Source organism: Sabethes cyaneus, chromosome 3 (genome assembly GCF_943734655.1).
Source record: "Sabethes cyaneus chromosome 3, idSabCyanKW18_F2, whole genome shotgun sequence".
Lineage (NCBI taxonomy): Eukaryota > Metazoa > Arthropoda > Insecta > Diptera > Culicidae > Sabethes > Sabethes cyaneus.
This window is the reverse complement of record NC_071355.1, coordinates 215,208,118-215,226,351: the sequence shown is the minus strand read 5'-3', so window position 1 is coordinate 215,226,351 and position 18,234 is coordinate 215,208,118. Positions and strand designations below refer to the sequence as shown.

The window sequence follows — 18,234 nt, the reverse complement described above, 5'->3', positions numbered from 1 at the left end:
ATGGGACAATGTGCTTAATAAGCTTGCCACTAGTAAAACAATAAATTTAGATGTGTTCAGAGTAAACTTACACAAAACCTGAATCCTCAGTCGATCAGATTTTGTTGAGATTTTAGTTGGATAATCGAGGGATAAATACATACCTACAATTTCTATTTTATATGTGAGAATTGATTGATGGCGATAGATAGGTGAGTGATAATTAAATTACAGGCCTTCTTAGATTCGGTTAACAATTAGCACGATTATTCTTTGTGACCAAATACACAGTGAAGTCTCTTTTTACGCGGTTTGTTTTTTGAAGATGATTCAAAAACCGTGCAATTTCAATCATATTTTTTGTTTCGGACCAAAAGCAATCGGATATTAATTTTTCAAAAACTCTCAATTTTTAGTTTCTATACGAAAACGTTTAAAAGTACACTTTGGCCATTTGATATCATCATATAATCAAACGAGATCCAACCAAGCATCGCAGCACTTTTTTTCGCAAGTGCATGAAAATGTTGTCAGCAATTCAGCAAAAATATAATTGAAAAAGTTTTTTACAAAATTTTCCGTCGTGGTGGAACGAATTTCGTTCGACAAGCTGATCCGTTGGAATACAGAGTAAGGTTGATTATCAACACGACGGGTTGCGATTTATTCACAAAAAATATCTGGGACTAATGTTACATGAAATTTCAAATGGCTCGAGCATTGATCGTGATACGCGCTCACTGCTTTTAAGTTGAGTTGAAGCTTCACTATCCCCGGGGAATGAACCTTTTTACATAGAAGAAACAGATTCAAAAAAATGTTTTTGATTTTTTTCACTGTCGCATAATTTTTCTTGCCTTATTAAATACTATAAATTTCTCCAATCGTTAGCAAATGTTGCTTTTCTTCGTTTATGACATAAAGATGAGAACAGCAGGATCGAAATTATGTTGCAGTTACATTTCAATGTTTTAATGATAATGTCTAAAACAGAAATAAAAAGTAAAAATTAAACAAAAACTGGAATTTTCGAAACGAAAGAAAAACAAAACTTCCTGAAATGATGCTGAAACAGCTGTAGCGTACACTGTCATAGTATATTTTATGTTCTTTTTTTTAAAGCCAAAACAAAACTATTCGTCTCCTCTTTTTTTATGAAACTAGGCGCTTTCGTCATTTCTAGCTAGACTAATAAATGGTGTAATTCTATAAAGTTATTCGACACTGATTGTATTGAATCCTTTCCATGCTGTGGTCTTGCAAACTTAAACAAAAATTTTAAACACTACCAACGCGTGCTCGTCACCACAGAAATAATAATGACTCTTACAAACGAAAAACGAAAATATCAATGCTACTCATAAAAAGAGGAAATGAAGAATAAATTAGAAACAATACCGCGTAAAATATACGAAACAAATATACCTACTATATTTGACTGTCTACCTATCAGTTTTGCTTTATTTACCTCTTTCCATGACTGCGATTCCGCTCTAAACTCTTTCGCTACTTAGAAGACGGAAAAATTGAGCTAACATCAATTAAAACTAACAAATAAGTTGTCTTAAATTATATTCAAATGAATAAAAATCTGCAATTGCTAACAGCAATAATAGTGTACAACGAACAAATATGTATAAAGTTCTCGTGTGATGATATTTCGTTTCTTCGCTTCTTCTTCGCGTTACAATTGTTACAATTATGATGATACTTAATAGTAGCAGTGTTGTAGTTGTAGTAGTTATAGTATAGTAGTATTTGCTCATAAATATCTTAAAATGCTGCTATTTACAGGATTCGATACTTTTTGCATACTTGATGTGGGTAACGGAACCAGCCAACGCAACGGCACTTCTTGATAAGCCAAGTGGCCGCGCATTCGGTCTTTTATCTTTACTTTGCGAACACTCTCACTCACGAACTTTAAACAAAGTGGTCAAAAATATTTACTCACTTTTTGGCGTTTTTTTCAAACTTGATTAGCGGTTTTACCTAACGAGTATCATCCGTAAGCACTGTCGCCATCGTCCTGCCCCTAGCTCATTCGGAACTGATAATGGAATAGAGAATGGAAACGAGAAAATACGATAATCATTGTACCTATCAGTAATAAACGACTATTTGGCCATGCTATGTACATTGAAGTTTTTTTTATTTAATTTCCGACTTGTGCTAAGGTGCCACCCCCTTATTCAAAGCAACTAGCGAGAACTGATAAATAAAGTGTAAAAATAATTAAAAGTTGAAAAGCATTCTCGGTTTCTGTGCAAGTAATGCAAAATAAATCATCACAGAAATTTTGATATCTAACTTAATAACATAAAATTTGGATGTGTTGTTATTGGAAGTAAACAATCTACCGGTGATAAATAGAACCCTAACAGACTAAAATCTAGGTGCGTCAGGAATTTTGCTTGCTTGCTTACTCCGAAGCATACACGCGGATAGGCGGAAGTGAAGGAGTGAATATTGATTGGTTCTAATATACTAAATTGGAGATGATGCGGTACCCTTTGGGATCCTGTGTGTCTCCCACCACGTCGCTCGTGAGCCAGGGATGATCCAGGATGTCCTCACTGGAGAACCGCAGTTCCGGATCGGACTGTAGCATATTGATTATCAGATCTCGTACACTGTCGCCGATATTGTTCCAGTATGGCGCAGGGAAGTCGAAGAAACCGTTCAAAATAGCATCGAACAGCTGCTCTTGCTGATTGTCAGGCGAAACAAACGGCGGAAAGCCGCAGAGTAAAATGTACAGGATAATACCGGCTGCCCATACATCAATCTGCCAATGTGAAAACGTGACTGGTTTTAAAACTGCTCGTATTTTAATTGTCGGGTTTTGAACCTACCTTCACACCGTAACCGGTTTCCATGAGGATTTCGGGTGCCACATAGGTAGGTGTCCCGCATACCGATAACAATGGTTCGGTAACTTCACAGGCCAGTCCAAAATCACCCAGCTTCAGCAACATAACATTACCATCTCGGTCCAACTCAACCTGTCAATATTGATAGAAATATTATTCTATGCTGCAGTGAAGTTTCTTCAGTAATGGCAATCACTTACCAGCAGGTTTTCTGGCTTGATGTCACGATGCACGATACTGAGCGCATGCATATAGGACATTGCCGAGGCCAAATGTCGCATCATGATTTTGGATTGATTTTCGGAAAACCTTGTTACCCTCGTTATAGCGTCAAACAGATCGCCACCCCGGACCAACTCCAGCACCAGATACATGTTGTTCATCGTTTCAATGTCCTGTATCAGCTGTATGATGCACGGGTGGTTCAGTTTCTTCATGACGCGAATCTCCGCCGCCAGGTAGTGACCCTGAATCGGAATGCAAGAATAGTATAATTCATTATTGGTGTGCAGCCGGCTGGCGCAATTCACGGTGATACCCTACCTTCCCGGAACATTTCGATTTGTCGATGATTTTGAGCGCGTAATCCGCGTTCGTTGATTTGTCCTTTAGTTTCAACACTACCGCAAAGTTGCCATCACCTGTTCAGATGCAAGACAATAAGTAAACGACTTTTATTTACTAAATGATCGAATGAACCTCACCAATAATTGATCCCAAAGTGTACTTGCTCTGCAACTCGAGTGGCAGAGAATCTGGCGAAATCACCCCATTCAGCACGGTTTCATCCACGCACACGAACGTATCGTTGTGGCTCTTTATGGGCATCTTGGGCTTCGGTCCCGTACGGGTAGTGTTGCTTCGCAGTGTCTTTTTGTTGGCCTGAATGGTCTTTCGCTCGTCCGGTTCCAGTTCGAAATCATCGTTCCCGACGCGTTCGTTACCGTAGGCAAAAAACACATCCTCCTCGCCGAAGAAATCCGCCAGCTTCAGAACCGGCGACCCCGACACGGTGAACACTTTCCGCACGCAACCGGTGTCCAGTTTGACGCATTGCGTGATTGCCGTCAGCACATGCTCGTACGTGGGACTGTTACGCTTGTTCAGCAGCAACCGGAGAATCTGGGCGATTAAAAAAAACAAGAAACGGCATTGCAACAAAATAGTTTGTTTATTTTCCGTAATGGAATTAAACCATGCTCGAAATAAATACCTTGCGGGGCTTCACACCGTTTCTTATTAGGGTTACAATCCTGGGATGGACTACGGAGCTGATTTCTTTAAGAGGCGTTGTACCATTGGAGCCATTTTTGATTGGCGATATTGGACGTATTAGTCTGAAATGTTTGAGCAGAACTTTAGAATGGAAACTCATCGTTTCATGCTGCTGCTGATTGACCTACCTAGACAGTCTATTTGTATTTTTATTAGCTGTGTTGGTTGTGTTGTATTCTATTTTCTTGAAACCTTCATTATTACAGGAACATACATAGCTTTTACCATCTTCGAGGTCTTCAAGCTTTTCGACTTTCTTACCATCCAGCGTATATATCGTCCGGATGGCACCTGTTAGTGTTACACTATCTTCTAACAGTCTCGTTAGGTCCTCTGTTAAGCTATCGAATGACCTGTAGATGAATAGAAAGTGTTTATTAACCTTTTTAAAGAACTTTTAATGTTCAACCAACCTATATCTCTCCCCCGACACCGGTATGGTGCTGCCGCAGTAGAATCTGTCGCCGTTCCGAAAAAACCGTACCCGTTTGGCCTTTTTAGCCGGCGTCCGACTGCTTGAGATCCGTTTTTTAAGTGTGCTGGACTTGTTGTGTGTACCGCTGATTTCCAGATCGATCAGTTCCTTCTCCAGCTCCGAGTTGGAACTTGTCCGGCTGTTGCTCCGACTCAACGTCGAAGCGGTGTGGTTGCTCACCTCCATTCTACTTCCAGTGCTGTGCGGTTGCTGTCCAAGCTGGTCGTTTTATTCACTTTTACCAATTCGGCACCGTCGTTTTGCTCCCTCGTCGCTGTGAACCCGGAAAACCATGGAGCCACGGCGCCGGTTACTGCATGGCAATAAAAGATCAAATAGGAAAATAAATCGTAATGTTAATAGTGTAATTTAGAGCACTAGTTTAACAACATTTGTCGCATCCATATGGCACTACCCTGTTCATCAAAGGTGTCACTTTTGTCATAACTCTTCATACACGAGGAGGTGTCAACACTATAATTTTCATTTTTCATAACCTTGGCTTGATTGAGGTGGTTCGGTGAGATCATTACCATTACCCAAACTTTTACTTTCACTTCAGCGGAACAAACCCTTTAATAACCGCCGTACGGGTGCACATAACAACAATCGGAAGCAGGCAAATGGTAATTGTACTCAACTCACTCTTACTTAAGTGGAAAGCAGAGCAACACACACGCAAAAAAAAACAAGTTGAAAACAAGTTACGGAAAAATAGGATTTTGAAAAGAATCATCGAAGTGGAAAGATGTTAATTATTTTTGGTTAGTGAAGTCGCACTCTAATTGTTGCTGCTGCTACTACTGCTGCTGGATAATAAATTTGAGTTCAAATTTCGCGCACCAATGCTAAAAGACCGGTCCAGTTTGCTTTCAGACTGTTGCGAATTAACTGTAAATCTTTTCATTACAGTTACGTAAGATGGGTTAACATACGGTACAGTTGCGTTGCACCCAACGTGGTTCAGTTAAATGAAATGAAAATTACAAAGGTTTCGGAAGGTTGAAGGCCAATTTATACGTTTCAGACAACTATCTGAGATCGGTCACAAAACTGATGTTGTTGTACCTCTAATAACATTTAGAAGGTTTTTGATACTTTATAAAATAAAACTTCTACTATTGATGCAATAACTGGGACTTATCGACTTCTACTTAACTTTATATCTGTTTGCCACGCGGTACGATCCACAAGCTAGTCGTCGTAGGTTCGTCTTTCAACGACTGTACTTCACTGGATAATTTCTAGGATTTGGGAGGAGGAGCAACTACAAGAGTGGATGGATGGTGTGGTCTATCCCATCTACAAAAAGAGCGATTGGTTGGATTGCATTACACTGGTCAACGTCGCCTACAATGTGCTCTCCCACATTTTATTACGTTGTCTATCCTTAATAACAAGAGAATTCGCAGGGCAGTATCAGGCGGGCTTGATGGGGGCTCGTGCTACTACAGATCAAATTTTTTTTCCGGCAATTCCTCCAGAAATGGTAGAAGTGCAACGTACCCAGGCATCATATTTTCGTGGATTTCAGGGCAGCATATGATAGAGTCAAGCGCGAAAAGCTATAATAATAATATCCAAGAATAGTTTTCTGGACAACTAACGGGGCTGATCAGCTTCTCTGGAGCGAGTGAAGCGCTACGTGCGTGTTTAGAGGGCACCCAGCTAGCACCAACTCGTATATCAATGTACGAAAACTATCGTAAATATCTCCTAACAAGCTCGAAATCGTAACTAAAGCTGGATAAAGTGGGATCAAGTTGATTTTTTGTCGTATATAATGATAATGACTGACATGCATACGATTTTCATCACAAAATCGAAGAGTAGTACAGAGCGACTCGCGCTTAATCGGATATTATCGTATATAAATACTTATATAGTCGTAACGCTCAAAATTATTCGTAATCACGTATATCGCCTCCAAAATAGTACGGATATGCCAATTTTGCGCATGAAATACGATGTATTTAGCATGTATATCTGTACGTAATGCTGATTTTTACCTTTTTTATACATATGAAAATGCTAGCTGGGCAATCTCGAGTCCTTTCGAATCGCGCAGAGGGCTGCGGCAAGGGAATGAACTATCCTGAATATTATTCAACATTGCTATTCAAGGTCTGACTCGGTGAGTGGGCATCGAAACGAAATGAACGATCTTCAGCAAGAGTAGTCAACTCCTAGTCTTCGCAGACAAGCTCGACATCATAAAACCTTAGGACGGCAGAGGCAATCTACGCCAGAGTAAAAACTGCTACAGTCAGAAGGATCGTTACACTAGCCCCTTAATTGTCCTGGACCAACCAGCTGTGAAATCTGTCGATAGAGAAGGGTAATGTCTAAAGACTAGATATCGATACATATTTAGTAGGAGGAAATTTGGCTCACAATAATAAGTGTTTAAATAGTGAGTATTTTTCATACAAAAGTTTAGCATCGCTTGCTTTCGTGCCTCGTTTGTTGCAAAAATTCTTGAAAACAACCTTTTCCGTAATTGAGAGGATTGCACAGTTGCAAACTCGCACCATCAATTTTGAACAATTAATTATTGAGCTTGTAAAGTAACGACGGGCGATCTATAAAATAGCTAATCACATGCTAATGCTTAATTAAATTTTCAGATAAGCTTATGCGATTGACCAGAACTACTATGGATCCAGTAATGTGTTTCATGCGCATCTCGAGGACACTCTCGAGTTACTTTGCGACGCAGTGAGAGTTGAGACAAAGCAGCTTATTTTGCAGTCCATTCACCACCGCTCTTGAGGGGGCCGAACCGAAAAGCGGGCATCGTAACAAGAGACGCGATATTTAACAAAGGTGGCCAACTCTTGGGCTTCACAGATGACTTTGATAACACAACCAGGAACTTTGGATGCAACCTGAGGCCAGACTGAAAACGAAAGCTAGAAGGATTGGGCTAAAAATAAATGCGCTGAAGACCAAATACATGAAAGGAGGAAGTGCAAAGGAGATAAGGGCGCGTTTCCAACGGACGGCTATCGTTAACAGCGATGAACGAGAAGATCGTGTATTTGGGGTCACTGGTGACCGCAGACAACAAAACTAGTAAGGAGGTACAACAGTGCATTCAAGCAGGAAATCAGGCCTACTGATAGTATACAAAGCTCTTTTAAACGGCTAGTATTTTATGGATTTGAATCACTGGTCACTGCCTTCGCAAACCTTGTTCAACAGGCCTTATCTTAGAACGGCAAGCCATTTAAGTAAGTGCCTTAGCAAACATCATCTCATGATGATAGGCAAGCTCGATGAGGAGATTTGCCGCTTCTGTAATCATGAGAGTTAGACCTAGGAACTGCGAATGCCGAGCATTGGTACAATACAGACTGCGTATCCTAGGGAAGGGAATCCTAGAACGTTCCGACATGTGGAATAAAAATTCCATTGAAGGACTTGACTTCATACGCAGTACCAGTGCAGTACCGATTTGGGATGCACGTGCAATCTGACACGGCCATCAACTCGCCAATAGTGATGAGCCACGAGGAGTATTCACTTAAATTAAGATAAAGTATAACACAATAGATCCCCAATAAAGGTCGCAGTGGTTCGTCTCCTGTATAGAAAAAAATGAACTTGAAGGTGTAATGCTGCTCACGAAGGACATACGCTACGCGTCCTTGTCGTGTCCAAGCGCTGCGGACGTTCTTTGGCGGCGCACAAACTGAAGCAGAGTGTGGCGGAGGTGTATAAATCAATAGCTACAGGCACTGTTTGGAGAGAGTCCCATCGTATATCTGAGAAAGTTGGTAGACTACGATGTGTAGCACAAGTCGCAAGGATGCCGGCCGACAGTGCGGCGAAAATAGATGCCTAACGTGCGAAATGGCAGGTTGAAGGCGATATGCGATTTCTGAGACGACTAGAAAATTGGCGACGAGTGGCCCAAGATCGTGTGACTTGAATGGACGATCCATTTCAGCTCTATCCTTGTGACGACGATGACAACGACGGCGTGCGTTTTCATATATCGATATGTCTTTATATTATGAAAATACTGTATATTAAAAAGAACCGTTCTTAAAATAATTTCAATTATTCATCAGAAGTAGCAGCATCACTATTTCACAAAATCGCCAGTTATTACCAAACACATTAATCTAGACTTCTTATCGATGAGTTCTTATCGACGTTTTGCAAGAAAATCATTTTCCATTTTCCTATGAGACACATTCCAGCGTTACGGGACACTATTCCTACTCCGCAAATCAGTTCCTATTGAACCAAATCCCTGACATACAACTGGAGAAATAAAGTCCCCTTTAGTCACCAAATTTGCAAGCTCTTCAAAAAAATTGGTGAAGCAAGCCAGTTAAGCCAATTTGCACAGTAAAAATGGTTGCTAATTGTGTCCCGTAACGATGGAATGTGTCATGAATTGAAAAATGTTTTGGCGAATAATATCATATCACTTAACACTCGAACAAAACACCAGAAAAAGACAGCCATGTTGTTTATGTACATTGCAATGCAAAACAGCTATCGAACCTCACCGTTTCAATGGATTAATCAACGTTTGTTGTTTTTTTCCGGAACGTAAATGAAGATGTTTTACTAATTGTTTACTAATATGCACGACGACTACACTACCGTTGCAAAGAACTAACTGGCCAATACTATTCATGCTTTCTGGAAAATATTTTATTTAACCAATGATGCGTTGCCTATAATCTGTAATCTTTCGAGGACGACACAATTATCACTGTAGCATGACAAATTTTGTTTACAAACTATTAGAAGACTGATTAAATTTGTTATTGATGGGAAAATGCGCCGGATGTTAGATTTCGCTAAATGCTAGAAAGGGCAAGGACGTTGTAGTTTCAAATCAGACGTACATCTCGATGTTGTTCTATTCTTATTCATCTATTTGGCTTTGTTTATAAAAAGCGAGTAAAATTTATGACTTTCTCAAACAGGCTGCTTTTACAGCCTTTTACAACTATGTTTCTTAACACTCGACAAGAAACCGTCTACTACGAACAAATAAGTTAGGAGCTACCACGACATTTTACAAAAAAGATTTGATCTGGATTATGAGGACCTCTTAAAATAGGTCAATGATTCGAAGAATAGGATATTAAAACAAATTGCGAAAAGTTTTACAAGTTCCAACATTTTTCAAATAACGCTTTGGTAACGGAGGTAAAAAGTCCCCAATTTCACAGCCTCCGGACAGAGGAACCGTTTATTTTAGAGTGAACATTTTTACGAAGATAAGGAAAAGTTTATATACCTAGAGTTAATAGCTACAAGAAGACAACAGAAAACAAATTCTACTTGATGTGTCACAGACTGAACGGGGCGATAACGAACTGCGTTCGTTAGGGGGAATATCTCCGCTTCCTTGCGTTTTGCGCCCTTGAATGCAAATGTCTTATCTAGGAATTTGTCTCACACTGCGGAATCATCTCTTTTTCAGCGCTCATTCCGATCGTAAAATAAACAATGTATAATAGTCGACCACTAGGTGGGTTCAAAAATTGGTAGGTTTAATTTGGATGCCGGATTGCCGTTAGTTTTATGAAATGTTTCTTTACCTTCAATGATGTATCTATAATGATTTTCAACAATATAAAGTCAATAGTCAATAATTCTTTTCGCGGTATTTACTTGTCTATGAAAGAATCATGTCAGGCTCGAACAAAGATGCAGTGGCAATTTCTAAACATATGGAGTGTGGGGACAAGATGAACTTGTTCTATATACACTTTGATTCTACAATCTTGATCGAAACTATTCTGATCAGAATAATTATTCCTAATTCCAAGCTCAAAGCATACAGTTTAATCAGGATTCGTTATAAAGAATCTAAACAATGTAAACAAACCGAGTTTATTTTCCTGTTTTATCCAACAAACCGGAGTACCGTTTAATCGTGTGCTTTACAAATTATTATGAACATTTTACGATGATTTTGTACGCAATTGAATACCAGGTTTGAGTTGAGAAGAATTTGTCTTCCACTAAATTGTACTGCTATAACATATTAACTTTTATAGCAGTAGAAACTAATTAATTTTTTTCTTTTTTCCACATATTATAATAGTGCGTTTCATAACTCTTCGACCCCGATCATAACATGTTTGTTGCTGTTATTGCCTTTGCCGGTTATCTTTAATATGTGCGATTCAAGATTGACATTTTGCGTTGAGAGTAGAAAACATTATTTAAGTTAAAGTTGTTGTTGTTGTTGATTTTATTATAGAGTGGTATAACCGACGGGGTATTCACCACTGGTATAAGTTAATGTTCATTTAATTATAAGACCATCATTAACATACAAAAATAACACCAGTTTAGGACGAGGTTCTATAGGCTTTTTGAATTTTTTTTTGCAGTTTTGAACTAGGGCATTGGATGGTATTTTCGGCATGCTTCTAATTATTAGGCATACCCTGTTTTCGTGTTACGTAGTTATACCTGAAGAACCAATATATCACCAAGGAACAAATATGCAATCATAGTAGTGTATATTGGTATAAATTTGTGGTGATTTTCCTCCTAGCATGCGGAGTATCACAGGATAGGCCCCAAAATAGAAACAGGCTGAAAAACTAGTGCTGCAACCCTACATGTGGAAGGACAGTCTAGTCTAGAAATAGAAAACATAGGGTAAAGAACTAATTTTAAGCAGTCTAAGCGGGTCACTGATTGTTTTACCTTATTACAAGCGATGGGTTGACTAAGTGGGGGATATAAGCATACCAATCTTCTTGCTATCTTTAGTTCTTCAAGCTGTTACCATTGGAAGACACTATTGTTGAGCTAAACTTTTGATTTTTCGCTTTAAAAGTTGGAGCGGTGGAACTAATTTTGAACAGTCCGAACCCATTTTCATCCGCAAGGTGCTTTTTTAAGCAATCCTGAAATCTGAATTTTTTTACGTCCCCTTAAAAAATCCCTCGAACTTTTCCCCCTATTCAGTAAGTTCGCGTTCCTATCCGCGACCTACTAATCGGCATCTCATGCGTAATCGGCATAGCGTATCGGCATAGATGCGTAAAATGCCATCTGTCTAAATTATTTATCGGGGCATACACTCACCGCACCATTCGGCAACCGGTATTCGTCGTCACTTTCATTCTCTAGAGTTCTTATGGGAAACTGCGAATTGGACCTCTCACTCGCTGTTCATAAGGATGGTGGGAGAACAAAAGAGGCAAACATAGCAGAGCGCACGGTCTAACTTTAGAACAGTGTTGTCAAAGCAAATAACATTGAAACACATCGTTGCTTTATTAAATCACTGAGAAAATCTTCGAAAATTATTGAAAAAGCTGTCTTTAGTGTTGTTTTTAATAAAGAAAAATTAATTATGAACCTACATTTCTCTTGAAAGTATTGAACCACGTTTTCACCATAGGAGGTTTCAGTTAATTTCAAACTTAAAATTCTTATTTCCAGAACCGAAACAGTGTCTTGGCAACACGATAGTTCATCAGTTGTGCTGCAGCTGCTGCTGGTGGTGAACAGGTTCCGTCAATTCAGAATTTGTTTTCAGTTTTGTTAGAAAATAATAAAACTTTTGGCTAGTGACAAAGCCTTAGATAATAGAAAAAAAGAGAGTGAATAATATGGTATGTGACAATTGAGTGCTTGACTTTCAGAGTGGTTGTAATCAGTGCTGAAAATTTGATAAATTCGTTAGTAGCGAGGTGGCGATTGCTGAAGAGCAGCTGAAAAATGTACGTTTTTGGATAACAATTTTTAATTCATCATATTTCTTGTCGGAAACCCAGTAAATTGTGTTTGTGTGAATCAAATGTATGGTTAAGTGATTTGTGAAGATGATCCTATCAAAAGATTTTGAAAATATGAATAAAAAAGTGCATTTTCGGATTATTTATGTTCAACTGATTAAAATAGGTAACACTGCTTAACTCGTTCCTTACCCTATAATATGATTCTATTGACTGGTCAATTTTAGTTATGTTTTCATTATAAGCGAATGCTATAAAGTTCATATATGAACGATTATACCTCAGTCATTTCTTGATGGATTGACCAAATTGTTGTATAATAGGACCAGAATTATTTTTACGAACTGATTCTGATGGAAGAAAAGATTGCATTGCAATTGCTGACAAAGCGAAAACCAATTATAAGTGAGAAGGACTAAGTTCTCTATTCATTTTCTCTGTGAAGTCTCACCTTCCCAAACACAGACGACACATACATGTACGAACTATCTAACTGTGAAATAATCTTTGTACATGGAATAATATACAAGAGAGGAACCGGCTTGGCATGCTTTTTTCGCTTCGATTTTGCTTTTTTAATTACTGTACCTCAGCCAAGCAGAATTTAAAATTGGTGTATGGGGCATTTGTAGAGCTAGTAATTGTCTACAATATCGCTGAAAAAGGTAAAGTTTTATTTTTAATATTTACGCCGCTGTAGAGCTGCAATGCTGTTGATAGCAAATAGAACGCTGTTTTTGCTACCAACAGGGTAGCAGCCTTATAGCGCCATAAATACAAAAGGCACAGCAATGCTTACTTCAGCAATATTGTAGATAATAACTAAATCTACAAGTGCCCCTAACACCATTTTTTTCAAATTCTGCTTGGCTGTGGCAATCAAAAAAGCAAAATCGAAGCGAAGAGAGGAGACGAAACAAGTCTGACTCGTTATTATTCTTTCGATGCCATGGAGTTACAGTTCAGCGATAAGGAAGCAAACAGGACAGAACAATAAACAACAGTATTGGATAGCATCAAAATAACGAGAAGTATCGCTTACGGTAGTGCGTGTGATGATATACTTTACTTTTCGTTACTTTTCTTATGACACGGTGTCTTGAGTGTAAATTAATTTTTGTGTTTTGAAGGTTGTAGCTCAAGAGTAAGGCAACATACAGAACTAGACCTAATCGGACAGGATGAAATAGGATTAGATAGCTTCAAAAAATGGCGTATTGCCACTAATATTGGAATGTTCTTTTGAAACCTTTTCAATAGTTGCGCAATTGAATGAACAAATATGCAAGTGGTATCACAATGATCGGGACAGGCCAAATTTCGATAAATTTCAAATGATCTTCTATAACTTCTATAAAGAGACATGTTTAAAATAATTCGTTGCGTTCGACGGAAAAAAATCTCTAGCTTTTTGAATTATTTGGAGATTTGTGGTGACCAGAGGGCACCAGAGCTGTTCCGGACTATTGAAAGGTATGTCAAAAACTGATTTTTTTTGTTAGATTATAGTCACTTTAACAGCCTAATGACCTAATCATTCGTGACTTCTGCGGGGTTGGGATTTGAATCCGGGTCCTCGGCATAAGAGGCGTGAATGCTAACCATTACACCGGGACTGACCCCAATTGATTTTTTTCATCCATGGTATTGTTTCCAAGTATGAAAATTCAATTAAATTAATGTTTTTTTGCAGTCGATTGCAGTCGATTGGTAAAAACAGAAACGGAAATATGTTGTAAAATAACCAAGGCATGGCCATTTCCATCTAATCAATGCTAGTAATGTCTGGCTGTTTTGGAAATATTAACCTTCAAGATTTGGAAACCTCCTAAAGTCTTTATAGCATGACATCTATATTGGTATAGTTTCGGTAATGTCCCAAAATGACCAGAAAGAACTGATTTCACAGAAATAGTTATATCTCGGAAATGGTTATATCTCGAGCTTGAGTATCGTTAATATTTTGCCTGTCCTGACTCGCTTTGTCAACCGTCTGTAGAAGGAGGCAGATTTCGATTTGGCACTGGCAAATGTACTCGTTTTTGTTAACACAGGATAGCTCAAATCTAATAAATAATTGAGTTAACATCGACGATCTCTGCCTATTGGATATTTCTTTTATGCAAAAAAATAAATTTTTAAATTTCGATTTCTTAGTTAAGGACCAGTAAAATGCACTCAAAAAATGGCTGAAATAGTTCAAATAAAATAAGATCTATATCTCAATAAAGGGTGTCCCACATCAAATTACAGACAATAAAATATAACCCATTAGCAAGCTTTTGGCATATTTATTTCAATCAATTTCAATATTATACCGAATTTGGCCGCAACGAACCAGTTACATCGTGTGTCAGAGTGTTTAGCTGTGTTGAGGAGCATTTCCAATTTGGCGAATCACTGAGTAAATTTAAGCGGTTGGTGAGAACAAATTTATTATAGATATTAGAGTAAGTTCATTTAGACGTATAAGTCAGATGAAGTGTAAAACAAACAAATAAACAAAATAAACAAATAAACAAAATAAACAAAATATTATAACCGTATGCTCGCGCCTTACGCTTAACTCCACTCAAAGCTTCTTCTGTATGGAAACCCAGTTTTGTTCATGTCTTCCTCAGATTCGACCTCCTTGGGATGTTTCCGTATTGCCTGCTTCATAATAGCCCAGTATTTTTCGATGGGTCTTAGATGCGGTGCGTTGGGGGTTTATGTCCTTGAGTACCATTCCAGGAAATTCTTTGAATAGTGGCACGAAGCTAGAACCAGCCAGAAGATCGTGGGGCCCCTTGTGTTGCTTCAACAGAGGAAGCAGACGCTTCTGTAGACACTCCTTGAGGTAGATCTGCCCGTTTATAGTTCCGGTAGTCACGAACGGAGCACTCCGTTTGCGACATGAGCAGATCGCTTGCTAAAGCATGTATTTTTTGGCAAATTTTGAAAGTTTCTGCATCTCCTCTTCCTCCGGAATATCAAGCTTGTGCTGGGCGGTGAAGTACAGTAGCCCCGAAAGCTGCCGGAAGCTAGCCTTGACGTAAGTTTCATCATCCATGACGAGAGATAGTTGAGGATTTTCCAGGTGTTTGCCCAAAATAAATTTTCTGGTGACGCCATTTTTTCCAATTTTCGAAAAACTGACCGCGATAAAAATACAGTGTAAACAATACACTCTAAACTACTTTTACCCAAATTTTCAAGACAAAATACCCAACGGGTAATTTTCTACAGCGCTTTTTCCGTGGTGCAATTTGATGTGGGACACCCTTTATTACTTTACATAATAACGGGCCCTACCTTTTCAAGAAATTCACTCAAGCACAATCCAAAATGGTTTACTCAAAAGCTTTACAACCTATGCATGATTAACTTTTTTCCAATTACAACCTGGTTCAGGGGAGAATCACAACTCTTACTGCAGACCCTGAGTTTTCCCATTAACTGAATTAGGAATACCATGTGCTATGCTGCCTGCTGCAATTAAAAAGCGTCCAATTGAACAAACAATTTGATCGTTAGATAAACCTCATGCCACTTAAGCCCCACAACCCGTGTGAAATCACGTGTATCTACTCCCATTTCTGATATAAATACAGTTAGACGTATGCTTTAAAACTCGGAACGGTATCATACTGAAATTCGCACGGCTGAAAAAGGAAAAACGCAAAGCAAATGGTCATTTTGGATGATGAACCAGTGACACGCTAGATCGCATCTTATGGGAACCGAGGAATTATCCGTCGTCTCCGAAGGCACAGCTTTGAAATTTGTTTTTAAACTATTATTGCTGCGATAAAAGTATCTTCATGATTCCAAAATTGAACACAACACAAAATTAATTTTATATGAAAATTTAAATTGTGGTCTGTTTCCAATATGTTAATGGAAGAAAGAAATTATATATTCCTTCTACAGGAGAGGCAGCAACCTAGATTGCGAAAATAATAGAGCAATTACACTCCTAAATACAATGAACACAGAAGAATTTTTCATCAGTACCACATCACATTTAAGATTTGTTTCAATATTACTTGCAGGTATTTTCAATTTTCAATCATTTGACACAAGCTTTTACAAAGAAATATTTAGTTGAAAACCAACATAAATTAATATTCTAACTAACAAACATTAATCTAATGACAACCAATTACTAGTAGTACCCGTCCCTCAGTCAAATTAAATAACAATCATCTGAACGCCAAGGATGGTTAGCAATCACGCAATGGTTCCATCTCGATCTGTGCAGGAACCATAACAGTCAATCTAGCCTGCACCGGCACCGGATACCTGTGCCCACATGGATAAACAGCTTCGAGCCAAAGAGCATCACAGTTCGCGTTTCTCGAAAAGAAACAAACGTTCGTATATATACAATAAGGAAACCGTCATGCGGTAAATCAACACGCTGTTGGTTTCCGCTATGCAATTATTACCGATACGAAAGAAAAGCCACTACTACCTACTGGTTGATATCTAACCGACCGTGTGCGTGAAAGCAAATCCGATCAGCATTATTTATCTCGATCTCGGCGCGCGGCGGACCAACTGGCCCGGCCCGGTTCGGACCGGCCGCGTGAGCGAGCGGCTTTTGACCAATAGTTTTCTTTATCACCTCGGCAATAATATAGCGATTATTATTGTGCAACCTGAACAATAACATTAATATTAACTTTGCTTTATGTAAGAAACAATTTACCAGCACGTCATTAATTTAAGTTTGAATGAATAAAGAAAAGTCATTCAAAAGAAAGTTGAATTTGCTTCGGAACGAACGAGCTGCTGCTGCACTATATTTGAGCATAATGGAAAGAATGCGCTTTGGAAAACCTACCTACATCCAACTGGGTATTGTTGATGAATTCCAGTGTGAAACATAGAGATCATAAAACGGAAGACAGTGGAACTGGTTAACCCACAAACGAGATTTTTGCATGTTGACTCCGACTGAGTTTTAGCTTGTAACTGGTGTGTTGCTCCCAATTCGCTTCGCGCACTTTTCTCTGTACTGTTAAACACAGGACCGGTGCGTTGTTTACTGTTGATTTCATTTTGTTTTCCATCATTAGGCAATGGAAAGTGAGATTTTGCCATCATTATGGTTGTTATGCACCAATGTAATGAATCAATGATTCATAGCGCTGGACATGTATGTATGCCAGATGGAAAGCCGTAACTAACTGTTAAGTACCTTACCGCACCCGGCTTTAGTGTTTTCTGTTTTGAAAAGGTGTGTCTTAAGCACCTGTTCGTTGGTATCAAATCGCCAAACTTTAAACATCTACACACAAAAATGTTCATGTAGTTAGCACAAGCCAGCCCATTTATAACTTTAAAACATCAAAGATTTAGCACAAGCGGACGAATTGTATCAGCTGGTAGTTCATGACGTCAGGAGAACCAAATGCGAAAAACAAATCGCTATTTTTAGCCAAAAACATCCCCAACGGTAGTCGCGGTGTCATTTACATATTTTCATTTCGCTGGTTTGACCTATATGAACGTATCAGTTTCCTGGCAGCGGATGAAAAATAAAAAAAAATTAAGCTAAAATCAACATCGAAAACCTGCCCCAAAGCAACAGGACGAATTCGTTTTCAGTAGCGACAAGCAAAAGTAATTCATGCTACTTTCGGTTCAATGACCTTTTTTGCCATACTTTTTCACTTAGCCGGTCGGTCCGATGTCGGAACAGCAGCACGCGGGGGGTTGTCGTGGGAGGACTGGAAGACAAACAAATGAATCTTCGAACAATCCGACACTACTGTAGTATAACCATTTTGCGTGTTTTCCGAATCTGTGCTAAATAAGTACATGCCTACACTGATGTCGGCCCATTCTGGTCGTACTGGTCGGCTTCGAACGAACGAAAAGCCTGGTGGGCAATGCAAACTTTGAATGGCAT

At 38.8% G+C, this 18,234-nt stretch overlaps 1 protein-coding gene across 1 annotated transcript in view; it reads right to left on the bottom strand.

Moving 5' to 3' along the window:
* Positions 1–1,040: 1,040 nt before the first annotated feature.
* Positions 1,041–18,234, bottom strand: part of LOC128740136 (serine/threonine-protein kinase GL21140) — a 60,568-nt gene continuing 43,374 nt past the window's right edge. Inside the window, exons 2-9 of the mRNA XM_053835651.1 lie at positions 4,541–4,915; positions 4,256–4,480; positions 4,066–4,189; positions 3,557–3,974; positions 3,396–3,493; positions 3,053–3,319; positions 2,835–2,984; positions 1,041–2,767 (exon numbers count right to left, since the gene is read on the bottom strand). Of these exons, the coding sequence (XP_053691626.1) occupies positions 2,459–2,767; positions 2,835–2,984; positions 3,053–3,319; positions 3,396–3,493; positions 3,557–3,974; positions 4,066–4,189; positions 4,256–4,480; positions 4,541–4,788 (1,839 nt within the window). The 5' untranslated portion in view covers positions 4,789–4,915 and the 3' untranslated portion in view covers positions 1,041–2,458. The remainder of the gene's footprint in view (positions 2,768–2,834; positions 2,985–3,052; positions 3,320–3,395; positions 3,494–3,556; positions 3,975–4,065; positions 4,190–4,255; positions 4,481–4,540; positions 4,916–18,234) is intronic.